General features: G+C 38.8%; 3 protein-coding genes across 4 annotated transcripts in view; 1 reads left to right on the top strand and 2 right to left on the bottom strand.

Annotated features, from left to right (window-relative positions):
• Positions 1-9953, bottom strand: part of LOC132844191 (cystathionine gamma-lyase-like) — a 28142-nt gene extending 18189 nt beyond the window's left edge. Inside the window, exons 1-8 of the mRNA XM_060867396.1 lie at positions 9673-9953; positions 4302-4383; positions 2451-2546; positions 2256-2365; positions 1982-2116; positions 961-1018; positions 776-853; positions 537-689 (exon numbers count right to left, since the gene is read on the bottom strand). Of these exons, the coding sequence (XP_060723379.1) occupies positions 537-689; positions 776-853; positions 961-1018; positions 1982-2116; positions 2256-2365; positions 2451-2546; positions 4302-4383; positions 9673-9843 (883 nt within the window). The 5' untranslated portion in view covers positions 9844-9953. The remainder of the gene's footprint in view (positions 1-536; positions 690-775; positions 854-960; positions 1019-1981; positions 2117-2255; positions 2366-2450; positions 2547-4301; positions 4384-9672) is intronic.
• Positions 9954-10407: 454 nt separating this feature from the next.
• LOC132844189 (uncharacterized) lies at positions 10408-14275 on the top strand. Of its 2 annotated transcripts, XM_060867393.1 has the most exons (3): positions 10408-10901; positions 11841-13249; positions 13451-14275. In XM_060867393.1, the coding sequence occupies exons 2-3, from the start codon at positions 12064-12066 to the stop codon at positions 13873-13875; spliced, it is 1611 nt and encodes a 536-aa protein (XP_060723376.1). In that variant the 5' UTR covers positions 10408-10901; positions 11841-12063; the 3' UTR covers positions 13876-14275. The 2 variants fall into 2 exon arrangements, with proteins under 2 accessions (XP_060723376.1, XP_060723377.1); XM_060867394.1 differs by lacking the exon at positions 10408-10901 and having other exon boundaries at positions 11684-13249.
• Positions 14276-16901: 2626 nt separating this feature from the next.
• Positions 16902-20000, bottom strand: part of nit2 (nitrilase family, member 2) — a 7503-nt gene continuing 4404 nt past the window's right edge. The window contains exons 7-11 of the mRNA XM_060867392.1: positions 19343-19421; positions 19158-19256; positions 18409-18464; positions 18230-18330; positions 16902-17809 (exon numbers count right to left, since the gene is read on the bottom strand). Of these exons, the coding sequence (XP_060723375.1) occupies positions 18236-18330; positions 18409-18464; positions 19158-19256; positions 19343-19421 (329 nt within the window). The 3' untranslated portion in view covers positions 16902-17809; positions 18230-18235. The remainder of the gene's footprint in view (positions 17810-18229; positions 18331-18408; positions 18465-19157; positions 19257-19342; positions 19422-20000) is intronic.

Here is a 20000-nt window from a genome sequence, read left to right as displayed (position 1 = left end):
TTGGGAGACACAAGTTCTTACGCTCAATACACATTCAAAACAGAACTTCATTTAAATTACAAAGAGGAAAACTGTATATAATGCTTGAGCAGGATTTTCTCAGGGTTCTTATTGACTCCGATGAACCCAAAGTACGTCAGGTATTTTGTCACTGCTATGCTGGAATAAACATTAAGATCTTCAACATCATCGTCTTATTTTTACACAACACATTTTTTTAATTCTTACAATGACAATGTTAAAACCACTTTCTGCTAATGTCACACATGAGCACTGAACACTCTCTCTGCCGCATATTGACAAGACACGCCCCTTTCTGCTCATTGGCTACACGTTTGTTTTGTTTGTCGGCCCGACTCAGTTTTCTGAAGCATTTTTCAAACATCGTGCACCGCACCTTTAATGTGTTGGGTTACCAATCAGAAGGTTGTGAGTTCGATCCCAGGTCCACCAAGCTGCCACTGTCGGGCCCCTGAGCAAGGCCCTTAACACCTCAAATGCTGTAAGTGTAAGTGATGTTGTAGGATTTTCGTCACCTGGGTAAATGACTTTTTCCACCCTGGGATCAGCTTCGAGAAACTTGGCCGCCGCCATTGCGTTCCTGAAGTGCTGCTTCATTCTCAGATGCAGAGTCTTCAGTCCACGATTACACAAGTAGCAGTCGAACGGAGATGGAACGGCTCCCAGAGCTAAACAACAGAGCAGGGAAAATGTCGTTCACATCAGATATACTGGTTCTACTGAGACTAAGCAGCAGGAGACGGTTTTATCTCACCGTTCTGCAAAAATTTCAGTTTTTCATACAGGTCTGGGCGGTTAACAGAAATCAGCCCCATGACGACATCACTGTGCCCTAAAAAATTAAACAAAACATGTTAAATAACTGATTTGCTGAGCTACAGTCACACATTTATTTCTTTATTTTTACACTACAATATTAATCGCTGAGGTGATATTTACCGTTCATGTACTTTGTGGCCGAGTACATGCACATGTCTGCTCCCAAAGCCAGGGGGCGCTGTGGACAGCAAATATTACCACAATACATCAGAGTCAGGACAGTAATGACACATTTTATGTTTTAATAACTTACTAATAAATGTGAAATAAGTCTAGAAGGTTTTACCGAATAATAATAATAAGGTTTGACAAAGTGATGTATGGGACACGATAAACTCGACTTCTGGAGTCATTCCGCATAATTCCACAACAGTACAAGACCGCATAAAGTAACAAGGTGTTGTTCGTGAAGGAGTCGACTCAGAGTCGACTCTTAAGTAACCATTGAATTGACCCATCACACTGAATTACGGGGAAGTTTTAAGATTCGATTCGATCGAAGATGAAAAAAAGATTTTTGTTAGGATGTATGTTAGGAGGAACAAACCCTACTGTGATCTAAATTAAACACGTATAAATTTATAGCTATAGTGCTTAGAGACTCCCTCGAGACGTCTTCGCTCACAGGTCACGTCCGACGAGACGTCGTTAAAGCGTTCGTTATTAACACGTAGATCCTCGTGACTCCTCATACTGTATGTTTAGCCCTTTATTAAGTCCTGACGAGTCCATGTTTTTATTCCCCATGAATATATGATAAACTATTGATTAATGTTTCGAGTTTATTTTATTTCTAGAGCACATTTTACACAACCCAAGTTGACCAACGTGTTGTACATCCAGACAAAAAAAAGAGTGAAACGACAAAGAATAAAAGACTAGATTTAAAAACAGGGACCAGCTTCACTGACAAGCTTAATGATTAATCATGTACATTTATTATAAAATGCTACCAAAACCACTCGGTGTTGCTCTGGTAGTAATGTGAGATGGTTAAACGGCGGCTTCAGGATTCGATCTTCCTTCCTACATCAACAAATCAGATCGTCTCTGAAGGGAACTTTCGTACAATTGGATCGATTGACTGCGTGATTAAAAGTATTTGACACCTGATAGAATAAAACGTGAGCCTTTATGATACCTGAAAGTATGCTGACATGAAGGTGTTGTCCACAACCACTATGATGTCCTTGTTGTACTCGTGTGCGATTTCTGAGCAGGATTTAATGTCCACGACCTTCATCGTCGGATTCGTCGGAGTTTCGATCCACAGCAGCTACATCAAACAGAAAAGAGCCTATTAATACATGAGTTAGTAGCAGAAGTCATCATAAAAACAATAAACGCCATTCTGCTTAGTGATAAATCACGGCATTAAGGATGAAGGACGAGGGAGTTTTTGTTATTCATCAAACCTTTGTTTTGGGCTTTAGAGCTGCTTTTAACTGGTCCAGCTTGGTGAAGTCGGCGAAGGAGACGTCGTATCCGATCTCTGCGGCTATTTTACTGAAATATCGATTGGTTCCTGAAAGATATGAATATGATTTTTTACAGCTTTCCTCTACACTGAGCAGCTCTGTTTAATTCCATCACGTCAGCACGATGCTCACCTCCGTAGACGTCGTTCATGCAGACGATCCCATCTCCAGCCTTCAGCATGTGCACGATGGTCGTAGTAGCGGCTAATCCAGAGGCCAGAGCGACACCTGCACGAACAACACGTTAATAACGGTGTATGTAAATGGAATATTGTTTCACCGCAATAGATTTCATTAGTAATTAAAACGTGACATTGATGCTGGGTGACCAATCAGGGGCAAGTGTCATCATATGGACTGATGTCTAGATATTAAAGGTGGGGTCTCCGATGTTTGAAAGCCAATGTTGACATTTGAAATCACCAAAACAAACACGCCCCTAGCCCAAATGGGTCCCACCCCTGTATCGATAGCTCCGCCCACACATACATACGTAACCCAGGCAACTAATGAAAAGAAAAGTGTCTTTATCATAGCTGAAGGGAAGAACAATACGATTGTAGATAAACAAACAAGCAAAAATGACACACAAGCATAATCATGTAAAGGACAAAGACATATATTAGTTTTTATCCTCCATGTCAATGTTAAAGCCACTTTCTGCTAATGTCACACATGCGCACTGAACACTCTCTCTGCCCATATTGACAAGCCACGCCCCTTTCTGCTCATTGGCTACACGTTTGTTTTGATTTAGTTTGTCGTCCGCACTCATTTCTCAAACATTGGAGACCCCACCTTTAAGTATTAAATTTTACTTTTTTTTTTTTACACACTACATCTGATTATATCCTCATACTGTACAAGACCATGACTGTTTAAACTCATTATTAAAAATTTAAATAACTCCATAAGCTGTATGTTCAGCAGCAACCCAAGGATAGGAGCTAGGGTGGATTTTGGGTTGGAAAAGTTTGTGAAATTTTCCATTATTTTCTGATATAATTAAGTAAAACAGAAACCGATACGGATTATAATCGTGTCCGATCTCACCGTACGATAAGGACAGCGCATTACATTTATTACTTCTTTATTTTAGGCACCGTTACATTCTCATTTTATGATAAACAAAAATGATTTAAATAATATTCCGTTTTTAAATAAAGTAATACAAGAAAATAAATGCTTTATGCTCATAAAACATTCATCTGGGTTTTATTAGATTTAACCAGATGTATTATAAAGGGTGGGATTTTATGACGGTGACTAATGTAATGAAACAACATTTTTGTTTGTCATACAATGAAGCACACTATTATTTGAACATGTATATTTTTTACATTTATTTTTTCTTGTAAAAAATAGATATGTTCAAATAATAGTAAAATATATATGTAAACTCTGAATACCTCGTTAAATCTAATCATTTTAAAAATAATGTTAATTGAAAACTCTGGATAAAATGAACCATTTTCATTAAAATTCTATTAATAAACATTTAATGGAACAGAACATTTATAACGTTATTGAAAGTCTGATCTCTTTCGTATTTGGGTTTGTTCCTCTGTGAAGAGGTCTGAGTAGTGTTCATGTGATCTGAACCTGTGTGTATATTTTGGTGTTTGATAAGACAGTGTGTTTAGATCAGGGTTCAGTCATCTAGCATGGAATTAATTCATTTGTTGTAATTCTTCATACATTTTAAGCTGTTTGCCGAGATTTTCAATCGTGTGTGTGTGTGTGAGTGTGTGTGAGAGAGAGTGTGTGTGTGACATTGTGTGTGTGTGTGTGTGTGTGTGTGCGTGAGATTGTGTGTGTGATTGTGTGTGCATGTGTGTGAGTTTGTCTGTGAGTGTGTGTGTGTGTGCGCGTGTGTGTGTGCGAGTGTGTGTGTGTGTGTGTGTGTGTGTGTGTGTGTGTGTGTGTGTGTGTCATGCAGAATGGATTTATGGATAATTCCGAGTTCTTGGAGAGCGGACTTACAGTACTGAGCTCCGTCCAAAGCAGCGACGGCTTTTTCCAGACAGTTCCGTGTGGGATTCCCACTGCGGCTGTACTCATAACCCTGTAATAACAACAGCACATAAGAAGCATGGAGTAAGTATGGAGTCAGCATGGAGTCAACATGGAGTCAGCATGGAGTCAGCATGGAGTCAGCATGGAGTCAGCATGGAGTCATCTTAAGTCAACATAGAGTCAACATGGAGTGAGCATGGAGTCAGCATGGAGTCAACATGGAGTGAACATGGAGTCAGCATGGAGTCAGTCAAAGTGGAGTCAGCATGGAGTCAGCATGGAGTCAACATGGAGTCAACATGGAGTGAGCATGGAGTCAAATGGAGTCAGCATGGAGTCAGTCAAAGTGGAGTGAACATGGAATCAATATGGAGTAAACATGGAGTCAGCATGGAGTCAACATGGAGTCAACATGGAGTCAACATGGAGTAAACATGGAGTCAGCATGGAGTCAACATGGAGTCAACATGGAGTAAACATGGAGTAAACATGGAGTCAGCATGGAGTCAGTCAAAGTGGAGTCAACATGGAGTCAGCATGGAGTCAGTCAAAGTGGAGTCAACATGGAGTCAGCATGGAGTCAACATGGAGTCAACATGGAGTCAACATGGAGTCAACATGGAGTGAAGCAGCAACACAAACCCAACAAATTTCCAGTGTTGAAAAATGAGAACATTTTTGCTAAACACATTTTTGCTAAATATTTTTAGATTAATTAATTAATAATATTTTGAGTTTGCCAAACAAACACTACAAAATATTTTATTATAATATTTTTTGTTAAACAAAGACATTTTATTCCATTTTTTTTTTTTTGATACACATTAACATATGTATAATGTATTAATTCACATTTATTAATGTATTATTTAATCTACTTTTCTATTTTGAATTAAAAAATGTTACATATTTAACTGAACATAAAATATTTTAAATAGTTTAATAATAATAAATATACAAATACATACAATAATAAATAAATTCTGTAAAATAAATATCTTTACATTTTTCAGAGCAATAAGTTCAAATATTTTGCTAAACACACAAAATGGATAATTACTCCTCCTGAGTCCTGATTGGTCAATTAGTTATCATCATCATCATTATATTTAACACACAATCTTCAGACAATTTTCGAAAATCAACCGTTACAATGGAAACGATGACGTTTTAGAAAAAGCACATTAGCAGCTCAGATCACCAATCAACACTTTCGGAAAAACATTCAAAAGTTTGTATCCCCCTTTCTGTAAGACGTATGTACATAACTTCTTGCCAAATATTTATAACTGCCTCCAACCTCTTTCATATCCTGTGAGCAGCTGCTAAATCCTGTTAAAATTTTTTATAAATATTTGCCCCCATCACCACCCCCTCCGTTGCTCCTGCCCCACATGTCATGTTCTTTGAAGTCATGGCAGAGATCCAATTGCCTTCTGCAGAATCTCAGACAGACTCAAGGCTCAAATTCTTCTTCGTTTGATTTGGTCTCACGTTGTTTGAGTAGTTTGAGCAATGTTTGAGCAGCAAAACACACAAAGATCCAAAACTGCGGATTGAAAAGTCATGATTCATGTGTAAAATTTATCGACACAGCTTACATACGATAGTTTATAATATATATTTCTTAATTGTATCAAATATATTAATATAAATATTATGCTAAACAAACATTTATAATATTTAATAATTTTATTTTATTATAGTTTACATTATTTATTTATTTTTTTAAATCTATGTAATAATTTTTAAGAATTCTTCTGTTGATTTTCTTTGTAACGTTTAAAGCAGTTGCTGAGAGATTACATGTGTGTGTGTGCTTATGTGTGTGTGTGCGCGTGTGTGCTGATGTGTGTGTGCGTGCGTGTGTGTGCTGATGTGTGTGTGTGTGTGCGCGTGTTTGTGCTGATGTGTGTGTGTGTGCGTGCGTGTGTGCGTGTGTGTGCTGATGTGTGTGTGCGTGTGTGTGTGCTGATGTGTGTGTGTGTGTGTGCGTGTGTGTGCGTGTGTGTGCTGATGTGTGTGTGTGTGTGTGTGTGTGCGCTGATGTGTGTGTGTGTGTGCTGATGTAAATAAGAGCTGAAATGTTCTGTAAACTCCAGAGCTCTCAGTCTAAAAGCCCATTGTCTGTAACAGACATTGTGCAAAAAAAAAAAAAACAATCAGTCCTCAAATGGACAAAAATAAAAACACACGAGAAACAAAAAGCGACGTTTCAATGGAGCTTTGAGTGAATTTTGAGTTCAATATAAATTATTTTATAACCGAAACGACTAATTAAGTTTAAGGGGGAAAAACTGCATGGATAAGATATGAAACATTGCTCAAATTATCTTTGTAAATAATTTTACACAAGCAACAAGGACAAAAATTCTCCTCGCTGCCAGATCCTTCTACACAATAGCGCTTGTATGCCGATGCGCACTGAAGTGAACTGTCGACAAGCCGAATAAAAAAAATTGTGTCTCTGTGTGTGTGTGTGTGTTTACACCATGTTTCAGAATATATTATGCTTTTTCTTACCATTACAACATATAACTCAAAGATATTTTCTCCAATTTTTTAATAGTTGCAATTTCAAATAAAATCGTGACTTCACTCTCGTAACTATGACTTAATGTTTTGTAAATGTAACTTTACCTCTTGTAATTACGTCTCAATATTTCATAATTGTGACTTGACATCTAATTAAAAGCCACAGCGAATCCCAGCAGTGTGTAAACTCACTAAAACCCAAGCTGAAGAGCCTGAAGAATGTCCTGAGGCTTGACATATGACATACCTGTGGTGTGGTTTAGGTGTAGAAATCTGTAGCTGTAATGTGTTAGTACTTACAAGTTTACAGGCTGTTTAGTCCTTATATCTCTTACAATAAACGTTATCTCTTAAAGTGCTCTTATGGAACTTTTAATGACTAATAATTTTACAGTGATTTCAGTTTGTACTTCTTTATCGTCTACACACATTAACTCATGGTTTATATAATGGTCATGTGGCATTGACTTTATATCCTCAAGGTGTTTGAGAGTCCACGTGCAGTTACCTCATGTAACCCTGTGTTTACTGCTCATTCACCAATAATGTGGAGATCCTCCTCCTCTCCGTAACCAATCATGGATAAGACTGAATCTTTATCAGATCCATGGAAATTACACTATCGTGGGTTTTTTTTTGTTTCTGAGAATGAGAACGTAGATCTCTTCTTCCATTAGCTTAAATAAGTACCTGAGACTTCAGAGGGGTGACAAAGTGTTAAAAATCCCTCTTTGAAACATTTGCTCGTTTATTTTAGTTCACAAGTCTTCTAAAGATTCATGTGGATTTGTGATATTGTTTTTATACAGTATTAGTGTATCATGGGAATGTATTCAGTTAACAGCGGAATTAAAATGTGCTTTGAGGTTCATTATCACATAATTAACATTTATTACAGTGCAATTATAACCTATAAAACATATTTAATACCAACCACATTATAGAGTGACTATCACCTACTTAACATGGTTATTACCCCTCACATTATAGAGTAATTATCACCTACTCAACATGGTTATTACCCCTCACATTATATAGTGATTATCACCTACTTAACATGGTTATTACCCCTCACCTTATAGAGTGATTATCACCTACTCAACATGGTTATTACCCCTCACATTATGGAGTGACTATCACCTACTTAACATGGTTATTACCCCTCACCTTATAGAGTGATTATCACCTACTCAACATGGTTATTACCCCTCACATTATGGAGTGACTATCACCTACTTAACATGGTTATTACCCCTCACATTATGGAGTGACTATCACCTACTTAACATGGTTATTACCCCTCACATTATAGAGTGATTATCACCTACCTAACATGGTTATTACCCCTCACATTATAGAGTGATTATCACCTACTCAACATGGTTATTACCCCTCACATTATAGAGTGATTATCACCTACCTAACATGGTTATTACCCCTCACCTTATAGAGTGATTATCACCTCCTTAACATGGTTATTACCCCTCACATTATGGAGTGACTATCACCTACTTAACATGGTTATTACCCCTCACATTATATAGTGATTATCACCTACTTAACATGGTTATTACCCCTCACATTATAGAGTAATTATCACCTACTCAACATGGTTATTACCCCTCACAATATATGGTAATTATCACCTACTTAACATGGTTATTACCCCTCACCTTATAGAGTGATTATCACCTCCTTAACATGGTTAGTACCCCTCACATTATGGAGTGACTATCACCTACTTAACATGGTTATTACCCCTCACCTTATAGAGTGATTATCACCTACTCAACATGGTTATTACCCCTCACATTATGGAGTGACTATCACCTACTTAACATGGTTATTACCCCTCACATTATAGAGTGATTATCACCTACCTAACATGGTTATTACCCCTCACATTATAGAGTGATTATCACCTACTTAACATGGTTATTACCCCTCACCTTATAGAGTGATTATCACCTCCTTAACATGGTTATTACCCCTCACATTATGGAGTGACTATCACCTACTTAACATGGTTATTACCCCTCACCTTATAGAGTGATTATCACCTACTCAACATGGTTATTACCCCTCACATTATGGAGTGACTATCATCTACTTAACATGGTTATTACCCCTCACATTATAGAGTGATTATCACCTACTTAACATGGTTATTACCCCTCACATTATAGAGTGATTATCACCTACTTAACATGGTTATTACCCCTCACATTATAGAGTAATTATCACCTACTCAACATGGTTATTACCCCTCACAATATATGGTAATTATCACCTACTTAACATGGTTATTACCCCTCACCTTATAGAGTGATTATCACCTCCTTAACATGGTTAGTACCCCTCACATTATGGAGTGATTATCACCTACTTAACATGGTTATTACCCCTCACATTATAGAGTAATTATCACCTACTCAACATGGTTATTACCCCTCACAATATATGGTAATTATCACCTACTTAACATGGTTATTACCCCTCACATTATAGAGTGATTATCACCTACTTAACATGGTTATAACCTGAGACCTTAGGGAGTGTATCACCTACTACACATACAGAGACAGATATACAGAGACACACACACACAGAGACACACACACACAAACAGACAGACAGACACACACACACAAACAGACAGACAGACACACACACACACACACACAGAGACACACACACACAAACAGACAGACAGACACACACACACACACAGAGACACACACACAGAGACACACACACACACACAGACAGACAGACACACACACACACACACAGAGAGACTCACGGCGTGTTTTCCCGGACTGAACTGTTTGAACGTTGTGGACAGTGAGATTGGAGGCACCACCGCCATACTGCTCCACTGCTCCGGTTCCTGACCCACGTGAATCGCGTCCGTGGCGAAAGACCGGAACTCCGGGCAAAATCCAGCAAAACAATCACTGCTGTCTGAAGCCATCTGTAACTGTGTGTGTGTGTGTGTGTGCGCTTCAATCGGGATGAAGAGATAAAGGAGATCCTGAGAGTTCCTGAGAGTTCCTGCGATCCTCTGACGATCAAACGCGGTGTGCGGCTTCTCTTTAACACGGACGTTTAGAGCCACAGATACTAACCAATCACAGAGTCCGAAACGAGCGACGATGATTGGTCCACCCGCAAGGGCGGACCCATGACCACGTGACTTGCGATATGTTTATTAGGGGTCAAACCCCGAAGGGGCTGTAACGAGTGGAGTGGTGCTACCCCTTTAAGAGCAATGTGCCATTACTTTATTACTGTGTATATTAATTGAATGTGCGCATGCGCCAGGGAGGGCGCGCTTCAGATATAACACCACATGTGTGTGAGAAAGTCTGATGTTGCAACCAATATTCCCTTTATTTTCATATTATACTCATATTAATGTGTATTTTTGTTTAGTAACATGTTATTATGGAGGTTTTCCCTGTGTACGGAGGAATAAACCGTTGTGAGTGAACGTTTGTGAGTTCTCCGTCTTTATTTTTGCGGGCCTAACTAGAGTTGGGGTACTCGAACTCGGACTCGGACTCGAGTCCGGACTCGAGTCCAATTTTGAATGAACTCGGACTTGTCACGCACTCGGGTGAATTTGTACTCGGACTTGACACGGACTTGAACATTTTGGACTCGGAAAATATTCCGAGTACAGTCGAGTCCGCGTCATGTGTAACAATAAAACCAGCATAAAATTGAGATGAGAAATTAATTAATGTTCCCGTTTGTCATTTTACTGCCACCACACCGGCAGGCAGCAGTAGCATCATCTTATGCTTGCAGACGAAACACACACATCACTCACTGGATATCAATCTGTGGCTAGGACGATGTCTTCAAAGTCAGCAATAATTTGTTTTGCTTACGAAAATCATAAAGAATTTATTTGCAAGACATCCGGTAAAAAGAAGCACTCTGCGGATTGCAAATTTTGCAAAACAACTCTTACTGATGTTTCTGGCACGACTTCTACCGACATGTTCAGAGAAAACATAAAGAAAGGTAAGTTTCTTATTATAACTTTTATACCAGTTTAAATCCAAATAACATTGTTAGGGCTGGGCGATATGACGCTAAATATATATTGGGTCTGTGTGTGTGCGCGGGCGCGCCAATTTAAATCATGCAGACCGCCATGAGGCCGCCTCAATGTGCGTCATCAGTGATGAATTATCTAATGGTTTTACACTTGCACGGTCAAAAAAATTCACACACATCATGTCAAAATGTAAGTTTGGCCGAGTATTCATGTAAACAGTCGGTTATGTACATTGTTAAGATGTCTTAAGTGAATGTAAACAAACAGTTGGGAAAAATAGTCATATCAGTCAAATAAATCTGTTGCCGTAATGTTAACAAAATCACTCACTCACTCTACTGATAACTAACTTTATTAAATGTAATGAGAATCAATGTGCATGTCATACAGTGAAGTCTGTTTTATTTTACATTTAATTGCTTTATTTAATTCCAGTAGTATTTATTCTTACTTGAATACTACTTGGACCTACTTGAGAAAGCAATTATCGTGAAGTAAGATTTTAGTATCGCCCACCCCTAAACATTAGCATTTGGTGATTCCAGTCTTTAATTTTACAAAATGTTAAATGTAATTCTTAATGTGGGAAATAATATAAACCCTGCTGATTGAGATTTGTTTTTTACATTTTAGTAAGGAAATTAACATATCACCACAGAAATGCAGGGACTGTAAATATAGTCTTTTTAAATATAAAATGATTTGCTCTTAATGTAATGTAATTATTTTCTATCAATTACTTAATGTGATCTGAATTGCAATAACTAGTAAAATAGCTTAAACAAAACTTTGCAAAAAAAAATGTTTGAGGCACATTAGACAAATACCCTTGTTTTGCATGTACTGTACCTTCTGTTTTTGAATTAGCAAGTGTTGTTAAAATGTTCTCCTTTTTTTCCCAGAATAAGAGAGTACCAAAGACAGCAGCAGCAACCAACAGACCAACAGCCCAGCATTGCAGGATTTGCAAGACCAGAATTGACCAAACAAGCAGTGCAACTTTATGATGCAAGTTCTCCAAGACAACAAGAAATTCATAATGCCATCATTAAGGATCTCCTCATTGGCTGCACTTTACCTCTGTCAATTGTTGAAAATCAGCATTTCAGGCATTTCTTGAAAGTAATGGACAACAAATACACTCCCATTGCAAGAAAAACAATCACTGAAAAACACATTCCTTTGTTGGTTGATCAGGTGAAAGATTCAATTAAAAGGAAGCTCCAGACCCAATCATCTGTGTCCATAACTGCTGACATATGGTCTGATCAAACCATGCGGTCCTTCTTCGGTGTTACTGCCCATGGATTAAACCAAGATGGAAATCAGCTGGAGTCCTTTCTTTTAGACTGTAGGCGGTTTTGTGGCAGACACAGTGGAGACAACATAGCCATGGCATTTGACGAGATCATTGATGAATATAACATAGCAAGTAAAGTCAGGTACATTATTACTGATAATGCAGTCAATATGAAGTGTGCATTCAAAGTCAAGCTACCACAGGAAGAGCAGCACAGTGATGGCAGTGATGCAGAAGAGGAAAACTTAGATGATGAGAGTCTTTGGGAGGATGTGACCTGGGAAGACGAGACTATCATGGTGAGAACAAGACAAAGGCTGTCATGTTTTGCACATTCTCTGCAATTAGTTGTACATGATGGAATGAAAGAAGCCAAGGCCTTTTCTTCAGCACTTACCAAAATGTCAAAATTAACCTCATTACTTCACACAAGTACTACATTTAAAGAACGATTTGAGGCTAAATTTGGGACAGATAGATCAATTCCTGCAGCTACATCCACACGCTGGAACAGTACATTCAAGCAGCTACAGGCCCTTACAGCACTTGACCATAGGGATCTCACACAAATTTGCAGTTCAGACTTTCAACATGTTCTTTTTTCAGTTCGTGAATGGAATCAACTGAAGAATTTAGGTTCTGTTCTCTTTCCTTTTGCGGAAGCAACAGACCTTACAGAGGGTGAGAAAATGGTCACTATTAGTATGGTGGTCCCCACTGTACTTGATTTAAACACTCATCTGCTCCAAATATCAGAGTCACAAAGTCATTGCCGGCCTCTAGCCACATCCCTTCGGCAATCACTTTTAAAGAGATTCTCTGGGATCTTTGTGAGAACCAAAATGGTTGAGCAAAATGGGAAAGAGGACCAGTTCAACCATAATGTCTATTTCTTGGCAACAATGCTTGATCCTCAGTTTGGCCTGAACTGGGTTGATCTAGATGTAACCAACAATGAGAGTCCAGATTCGGTGAAGAAATTCAGAGAGGATCTGAAAAGAACACTTATAGGTAATTCATTTTATTTGCTTTAATAACCTAAAAATGATTTGTCTGCAATTTATTGTGAAGCAAACTTCTTATTTGTCTACTATATACTCTGTATATTGCAGAGCATAAAAATATGCAGTAGGCATACAATAATGGTCCTTAGGTCCCTAAATCCAAATGCATTTTAACGTGTGTTATTTGTGCATGTTTCATATTTTTCAGATTCTTTGACTGCAGAAGTTGAGGCCACAGCAGATGGAGACATGCTGCATTCTGGAGGTGATGTTGATGAAACCTCAGATTCTCCTCCTGGCAAATGCCCACGACTTCTAGCTCGCTATCGAGCTCACAAGCACCTGAGTCACTCAGCTAAGGATGCATGCATTTCAGCTCAGATACACAAGTACTTTGATGCCATTCAAAACACAGACACAAATACAGCACTTGAATTTTGGTCGACAAACAGGGAGAAATTCCCACAGCTTTACTCTCTGGTTGTAAAAGTGCTGTCTATTCCAGCATCCTCTGCACCAGTAGAGCGTGTCTTTAGCAAAGGTGGCCTCATCGTGAGACCACATCGTGCACGCTTAACTCATAAAATGGTCACAGCGCTTGTATTTTTGAAAAGCAATATGGCCCTGGTTTAGTGCTTGACTGTGCACTATAGTACTGTACATTTCATGTTCAGTGTTCATTACAACTCATGTTACAAGACCAGAGAGCTGTGTTCAGAAAGGAGTTTGTTGTTGATTAAGCACCGTAATAAAGCTTTAAGTTTGTTGTTATGACTAGCTGATAGATTTAAACTCTAGTCTGAGTATTTCCTCAGCCTATTTAAATGTGGGGGAGAGGCATTAAATAATTGAAATGTCAGCTTTAACTGGAGGATAATATATTGTGATACAATAATAAAACGGGTTCATTTGTATTTTCATGCACTTGTAATACAATAAAAGTTCTACATATAACCTTCTTTTCTTTGAAACCTTTTTTGATAGGAAACTAGTTCTGTTGACATAAAATAAAAATGTTCAATGGCAATGACAAGATGTAATAGTGGTATTTTTTATTACATTTTTATATTACCATTGATTTAATGGGTTGTAAGGTTAAAATATTAATAGAATATAAAAATTTACAATACCAATTTATAATCTTTTTTTTTAATTTAATTACTTTCTGGACTCGGGCGGACTCGACTCGGACTCGGCCTTTAAGAACTCGGACTTGAGTCCAACTCGGGCCCTTTTGGACTCGGTCTCGGACTTGGACTTGATGTTTAAGGACTTGGTCTTGACTCGTACTCGACAAAGGTGGACTCGGACCCAACTCTAGGCCTAACATTGAAGAGCTATCCTGAATCTCCATTAACCTGTTACAGGGCGTAGACACCTATTGTTATCGTTAGTCTTCTTATTATTATTATTATTCCTCTTCCGCCATTGAAGTCAATGGCAGCCCATAGAACCGTACGTAGGAAAGTTATGAAATTTGGCACACATGTAGAGACCAGTCTTAGAAGTTACTGTAGAAACTTTGGTGTGTCTAGCTCAAACCGTCTAGCGCCACCAACAGTCCAAATACACAATTTTGTGCTGAATCGTAAGGCCTAGAGGCAAAATTCTTGGAAAATCAGAATCAGAAAGGTCTTTATGAGGAACACACACACACACATTTACACACACATTTACACACACACACTTACTCACACTCGCACACTTACTCACACTCGCACACTCACATACACACGCACACAGACACAGACACTCACACACACAGACACACACGCACTCACACACACACTCACACACACCCTCTCACACACACAGACACTCACACAGACAAGGAACACATTTACACAGACACACACACACACACACAGACATGCACACACACACAGACGCACAGAGACACACACACACACACACACACACACTTGGTCAACCCGATCAGATGCGCTCAGAACATGTCACTGATGAACCATACCAAGTTTCCACACTCGCACACTCACATACTCACTCGCACACTCACATACTCACACACATACTCACACACACACACACACACACTCACACACACTCTCACACACACACACTCACACACACTCACACAGACACACAGACATGCACACACACACACGCACTCACACACACACAGACGCACAGAGACACACACACACACACAGAGACACTCACACACACACACACATTTTACGAATGCAATGCCATATCGCTACGAAACTTGGTATGGTTCATCAGCGACATGTTCTGAGCGCATCTGATCGGCTTGACCCCGATATCGCTGCTTGCAGCTATATTTGTTACTTGTTTACTTCTGTTTCTGTGAACAAAAGTTGTGTCATTCTTCAGCTGCAGGATCAATCATCAACCAGCTGTCAATGAATCATCTTCAGCTGCAGGATCAATCAAACTCAATCATGAGACGTTTCTAATTAATAATATTCTAATAAATAAATTATAAAGTAATCATGCACAGGAACACACAGGGACATACACACACACAGACACACACAGACACACTCACACAGAGACACACACACAGAGACACACACACACAGAGACACACACACAGACACACAGAGAGAGACACACACACACAGAGACACACACTCAGAGAGACACACACACACTCAGGGACACACACACACAGACACACACACAGATGTTTGTTTACTTTGTGTAACTCTATATAACCCCTCATAGCTGTACACAGGTTCATTCATGCAATCCCTCTGGACAGACATCTCATTTTTTCTTGATCTTGATGTTTCATGTGAACTTTAACTGAAGCTCCTGAGCCTTATCTGGATGATGTTATGCATTGTGTTGGGTTCATCAGAGTCCCTAAGAACCCTGAGCAAATCCTGCTCAAGCATTATATACAGTTTTCCCTTTTGGTAATTTAAATGAAGTTCCGTTTTGAATGTGTATTGAGTGTAAGAACTGAGTGTTTCCCAAATGTCTGGGCTACACCTTGTTGTCCAGCTGATTGTCTTTAAATGTTAATCACGGTCACATAGACCTTGTCTTGGTATTGTTACAATTGTTATCAACCAAGTGGTCACTTTAAATGGTAATTGCAGTCACTTTGTTCGTGGTGATGCTTAATGTCCTGCTGCCGTTCCCATATTTATAATTGAATCAACTTTATACGTTTAGAGTCCTAAACGTATTACCTTATGATACTTAAACCTTTTTAGGAATGAGCTCTTTTAGATGTGAACCTTGGAGTGGAATTTGGGTGCAATTTCTGTACAATGTGATAAATGAACTTGGTTTTATCTTCTATTCTCTCTGACCTAAACCGACTCGGTCACTTCCTCATTCAAAAAGCTGAGCTACTGGGTTTTTTTTTAATCAGCACTTTAAGCTCTTGTGAAACACCTAAACAATGTGAAAGACACATCTTGCACTTTGTGTTTCTGTTTCACTTCTATTATTTTTGCACTAATGTGTAAGTTTACGCTTGAAGTTTGCTAACTGCATGTCATTATACAGAACCCCTCATATACTGTATATATGATGAAAGTTTTCAATTCAAACTTGAATAAGGAAAAAAGCAGAAATCATCTCACTTTTCCTAAATAAATATCACACAATGTTAAAACTGTTAATTACTGCTAATAACTGGGTAATAATTACAGAACTCAGTGTGGGATAGAAATGTATTTTATTTTTCTTCCACTGTCACAGTTAAAACATAATCAAACAAATCATTCATTCAGGTTAATGTGTTAAACAGGATCCACTCGAGCTGTCAATCCTACACAGTATTTCAGGATAAACTAGTTCTGTCGTTCCTTCATTGTTTAAACATAACTATGTGCTATTTTTAAAGTGCTGAGACAAATACGAATGAAGGTCTTTCAGGCACTTTGTGATGGCTAAACCTGTTCCACCTGATGGATTCTGTTCAAATGTGCAACAATTTTCATTTGCATACAGGAATTATATACAGGACAATAGCCGGCATATAGGGAAAACAGGTACTGTGTACGGATAGGGACTGTAAGGATTATATCTGGTAATAAAAAAATAATTTCATCTGAATTATCAGGACTATTTTTAAACAGAAACTAAAGAGATTATATTCAGATTAAATATAATTCCTATAATCCTAAGAAAAGGATAAGGATTATATCCTGATAGATTATCAGGATTAGCCTATATGTGAATAGGATTAAATCCAGATAGTGATGTCTAGAGAGAGATTATTAGGATTCTATCCACAAAGGGTTACATGGATTGTATCCTGATCTAGCTCATTGGAATTATAGTAAATAAAGAATAACAGGATTATATTCCTTGATTGAGATTGAGAATAAGGAATACGTTGAATAATGGAGTATGGATTATCACAGTTATACAAAGTGTGCACACTGTGCAGAGTTAATCAAAATAATCTGACTTGAGATTATATGGATTAAATCCAGAAAGTTATTTTCAGGAATTATAACCAGATCAGACTTATTGGTATTATATAAGGACAGAGACTGTCATATCCATACTGGGATTATATCTGCCTTCCCATCCAGTGAGAATTCCTGCCCTACAAAAATCCAGATCAATCCGTTACTGAAAGTAAAAGAGACTGATGTGTAATCTGTTAAATCCAAAAGGAGTTATTGTGAGAGGGAATATAAGGATTAATAATCTTTTGTTTTTTTTGTTTATAATTATGTCAGGATATAGATTATTTAGAGTACATCTCAGTAATTATTATTAAATCTGGATTAGGATTATCATGATTATGTTGGGAAATGGGATTATAAGGAACAGGAAAACCACCATAACAGACAAGATCCCTAACTATTGAATTTTGGGAAGTTACAGAATACAAATGAACAGAAACACAGAATGTTACTAATGAAATTTAACAAACTGAATCTAAAATCATCCGAGTCCGAGACCACAAACCCATCAGGGGTAATCAGGGTCTTAGTCTCACACAGCGATCGTCTGCTTTTATTATCGTCATCACGCAGACTCAGCCCTCGTTAACGACGTTAACCGTGTATATATCGTTACGTCTCTGCCTTGTGATCGGGATCTGATCACGCACGTCTGACAAGTACTGCAGGTCTACAAGAGAAACATATCATAGAAGATGAATATTCAATACGCTGCATTCTGAGTCACGGTACAAAGTGTAAGACTCACCGATATCAGCGTACACTACACTTTCACCTGAGTCTGCTTTTGTTATCACTTCACCCCTGAAAGAGCAAAAAAAAAGTCAGTATCGAGTTTTTTCTATCCGTAACTACATGGAGCTCTTGGGTGAGGTCACCGTTTTGAACTCTGACGATTCCAAGAGAGCTTTATCAGGCTGAGAAGGACGGTGTTACACTACACAACTGTTATAACTCTTATATGAACATACACTACATCATATAATCTAGCATTGTGTATTGATCTGTTAATGTGGTTCAATAATGTAAAAGAACAAGCTATGGACCGAATAGTGATTAAAGTGACTAGTGTTTGATGAAGGATTAGTGACTGTGTGCATTAAAGGAGCGTTCAGGAATTTAGTCTTTATTAAAAACAAGTCGTTATTACGTCAACTGGGTTTGACATCTGAATGATTTTTGTTAATCTTTGTTCACAAAGTTTCTTCCTCCGAGTGTCTAGTTATTTGTAGACAAAAAGGATTAAAAACATTTACTGAGAGATGTTTACTGAGAGGGTTAAGGACAACAGTGGCAGCTTGTTGGTTCTGGGACTTCATCTCACAGCCTTCTTACAAGGCCAACACCTTTTACCCTACAGTACGCTGGTGTTTAAGTGAGCCGACAGAACTGACATGTAGTGATTATTACACGTTCTGCCCCGAGTCAGTCTGCACCTTTAAGTGATTTCAAACCAAAACGCTTCGATCTTAACACAATGAAGAACACGGTACTGACCAGGGGTTAACGACCGAGCTGTGACCCCAGGCCACGTAGCTGGCGCTCTCGTCTCTGGCTGGTGAAGCCGTGGCAACGTACACCTGATTATCAACTGCCCTGTGGCAGAGAAACAGGAGAACAAACAGTGACACGCATTGCAGGAGACGGACGAGTGCAGAGGAAGTGACCATGAACTTACTGACCGAGCTCTCTGTAGCAGCTCCCAGTGAGCAGGTCCGGTGGTCATGTTAAAGGCTCCGGGGTAAACCAGCAGCTGACAACCTGTAGGATGCACACACACACACACACACACACACACACACACACACACACACACACACACACATACACACACATACACACACATACACACACATACACACACATACACACACATACACACACACACACACATATACAGACACACAGACACACAGACACACACACACAGACACACATACATACAGACACACACATACAGACACACACACATACAGACACACACACACATGCACAGACACACACACACACATGCACACACACATACAGACACACACACAGACACACACACACACAGACACACAGACACACACACACAGACATACAGACACACACATACAGACACACACACATACAGACACACACACACATGCACAGACACACACACACACACATGCACACACACATACAGACACACACACAGACACACACACACACAGACACACACACACAGACATACAGACACACACACACACAGACATACAGACACACACACATACAGACACACACACACACATACAGACACACACACACACACACATACAGACACACAGACACACACACATACAGACACACACACAC

Source organism: Tachysurus vachellii, chromosome 4 (genome assembly GCF_030014155.1).
Source record: "Tachysurus vachellii isolate PV-2020 chromosome 4, HZAU_Pvac_v1, whole genome shotgun sequence".
Taxonomy (NCBI): domain Eukaryota; kingdom Metazoa; phylum Chordata; class Actinopteri; order Siluriformes; family Bagridae; genus Tachysurus; species Tachysurus vachellii.
The sequence above is the reverse complement of the archived record's forward strand: the minus strand, read 5'-3'. Positions and strand labels throughout refer to the sequence as shown.

Coding starts and splice junctions, on each gene's coding strand:
- LOC132844189 (XM_060867393.1), top strand. CDS start 12,064: ATGGACAACAAATACACTCCCATTGCAAGAAAAACAATCACTGAAAAA. Junction 13,250..13,450: donor TCTGAAAAGAACACTTATAG/GTAATTCATTTT, acceptor CATATTTTTCAG/ATTCTTTGACTGCAGAAGTT.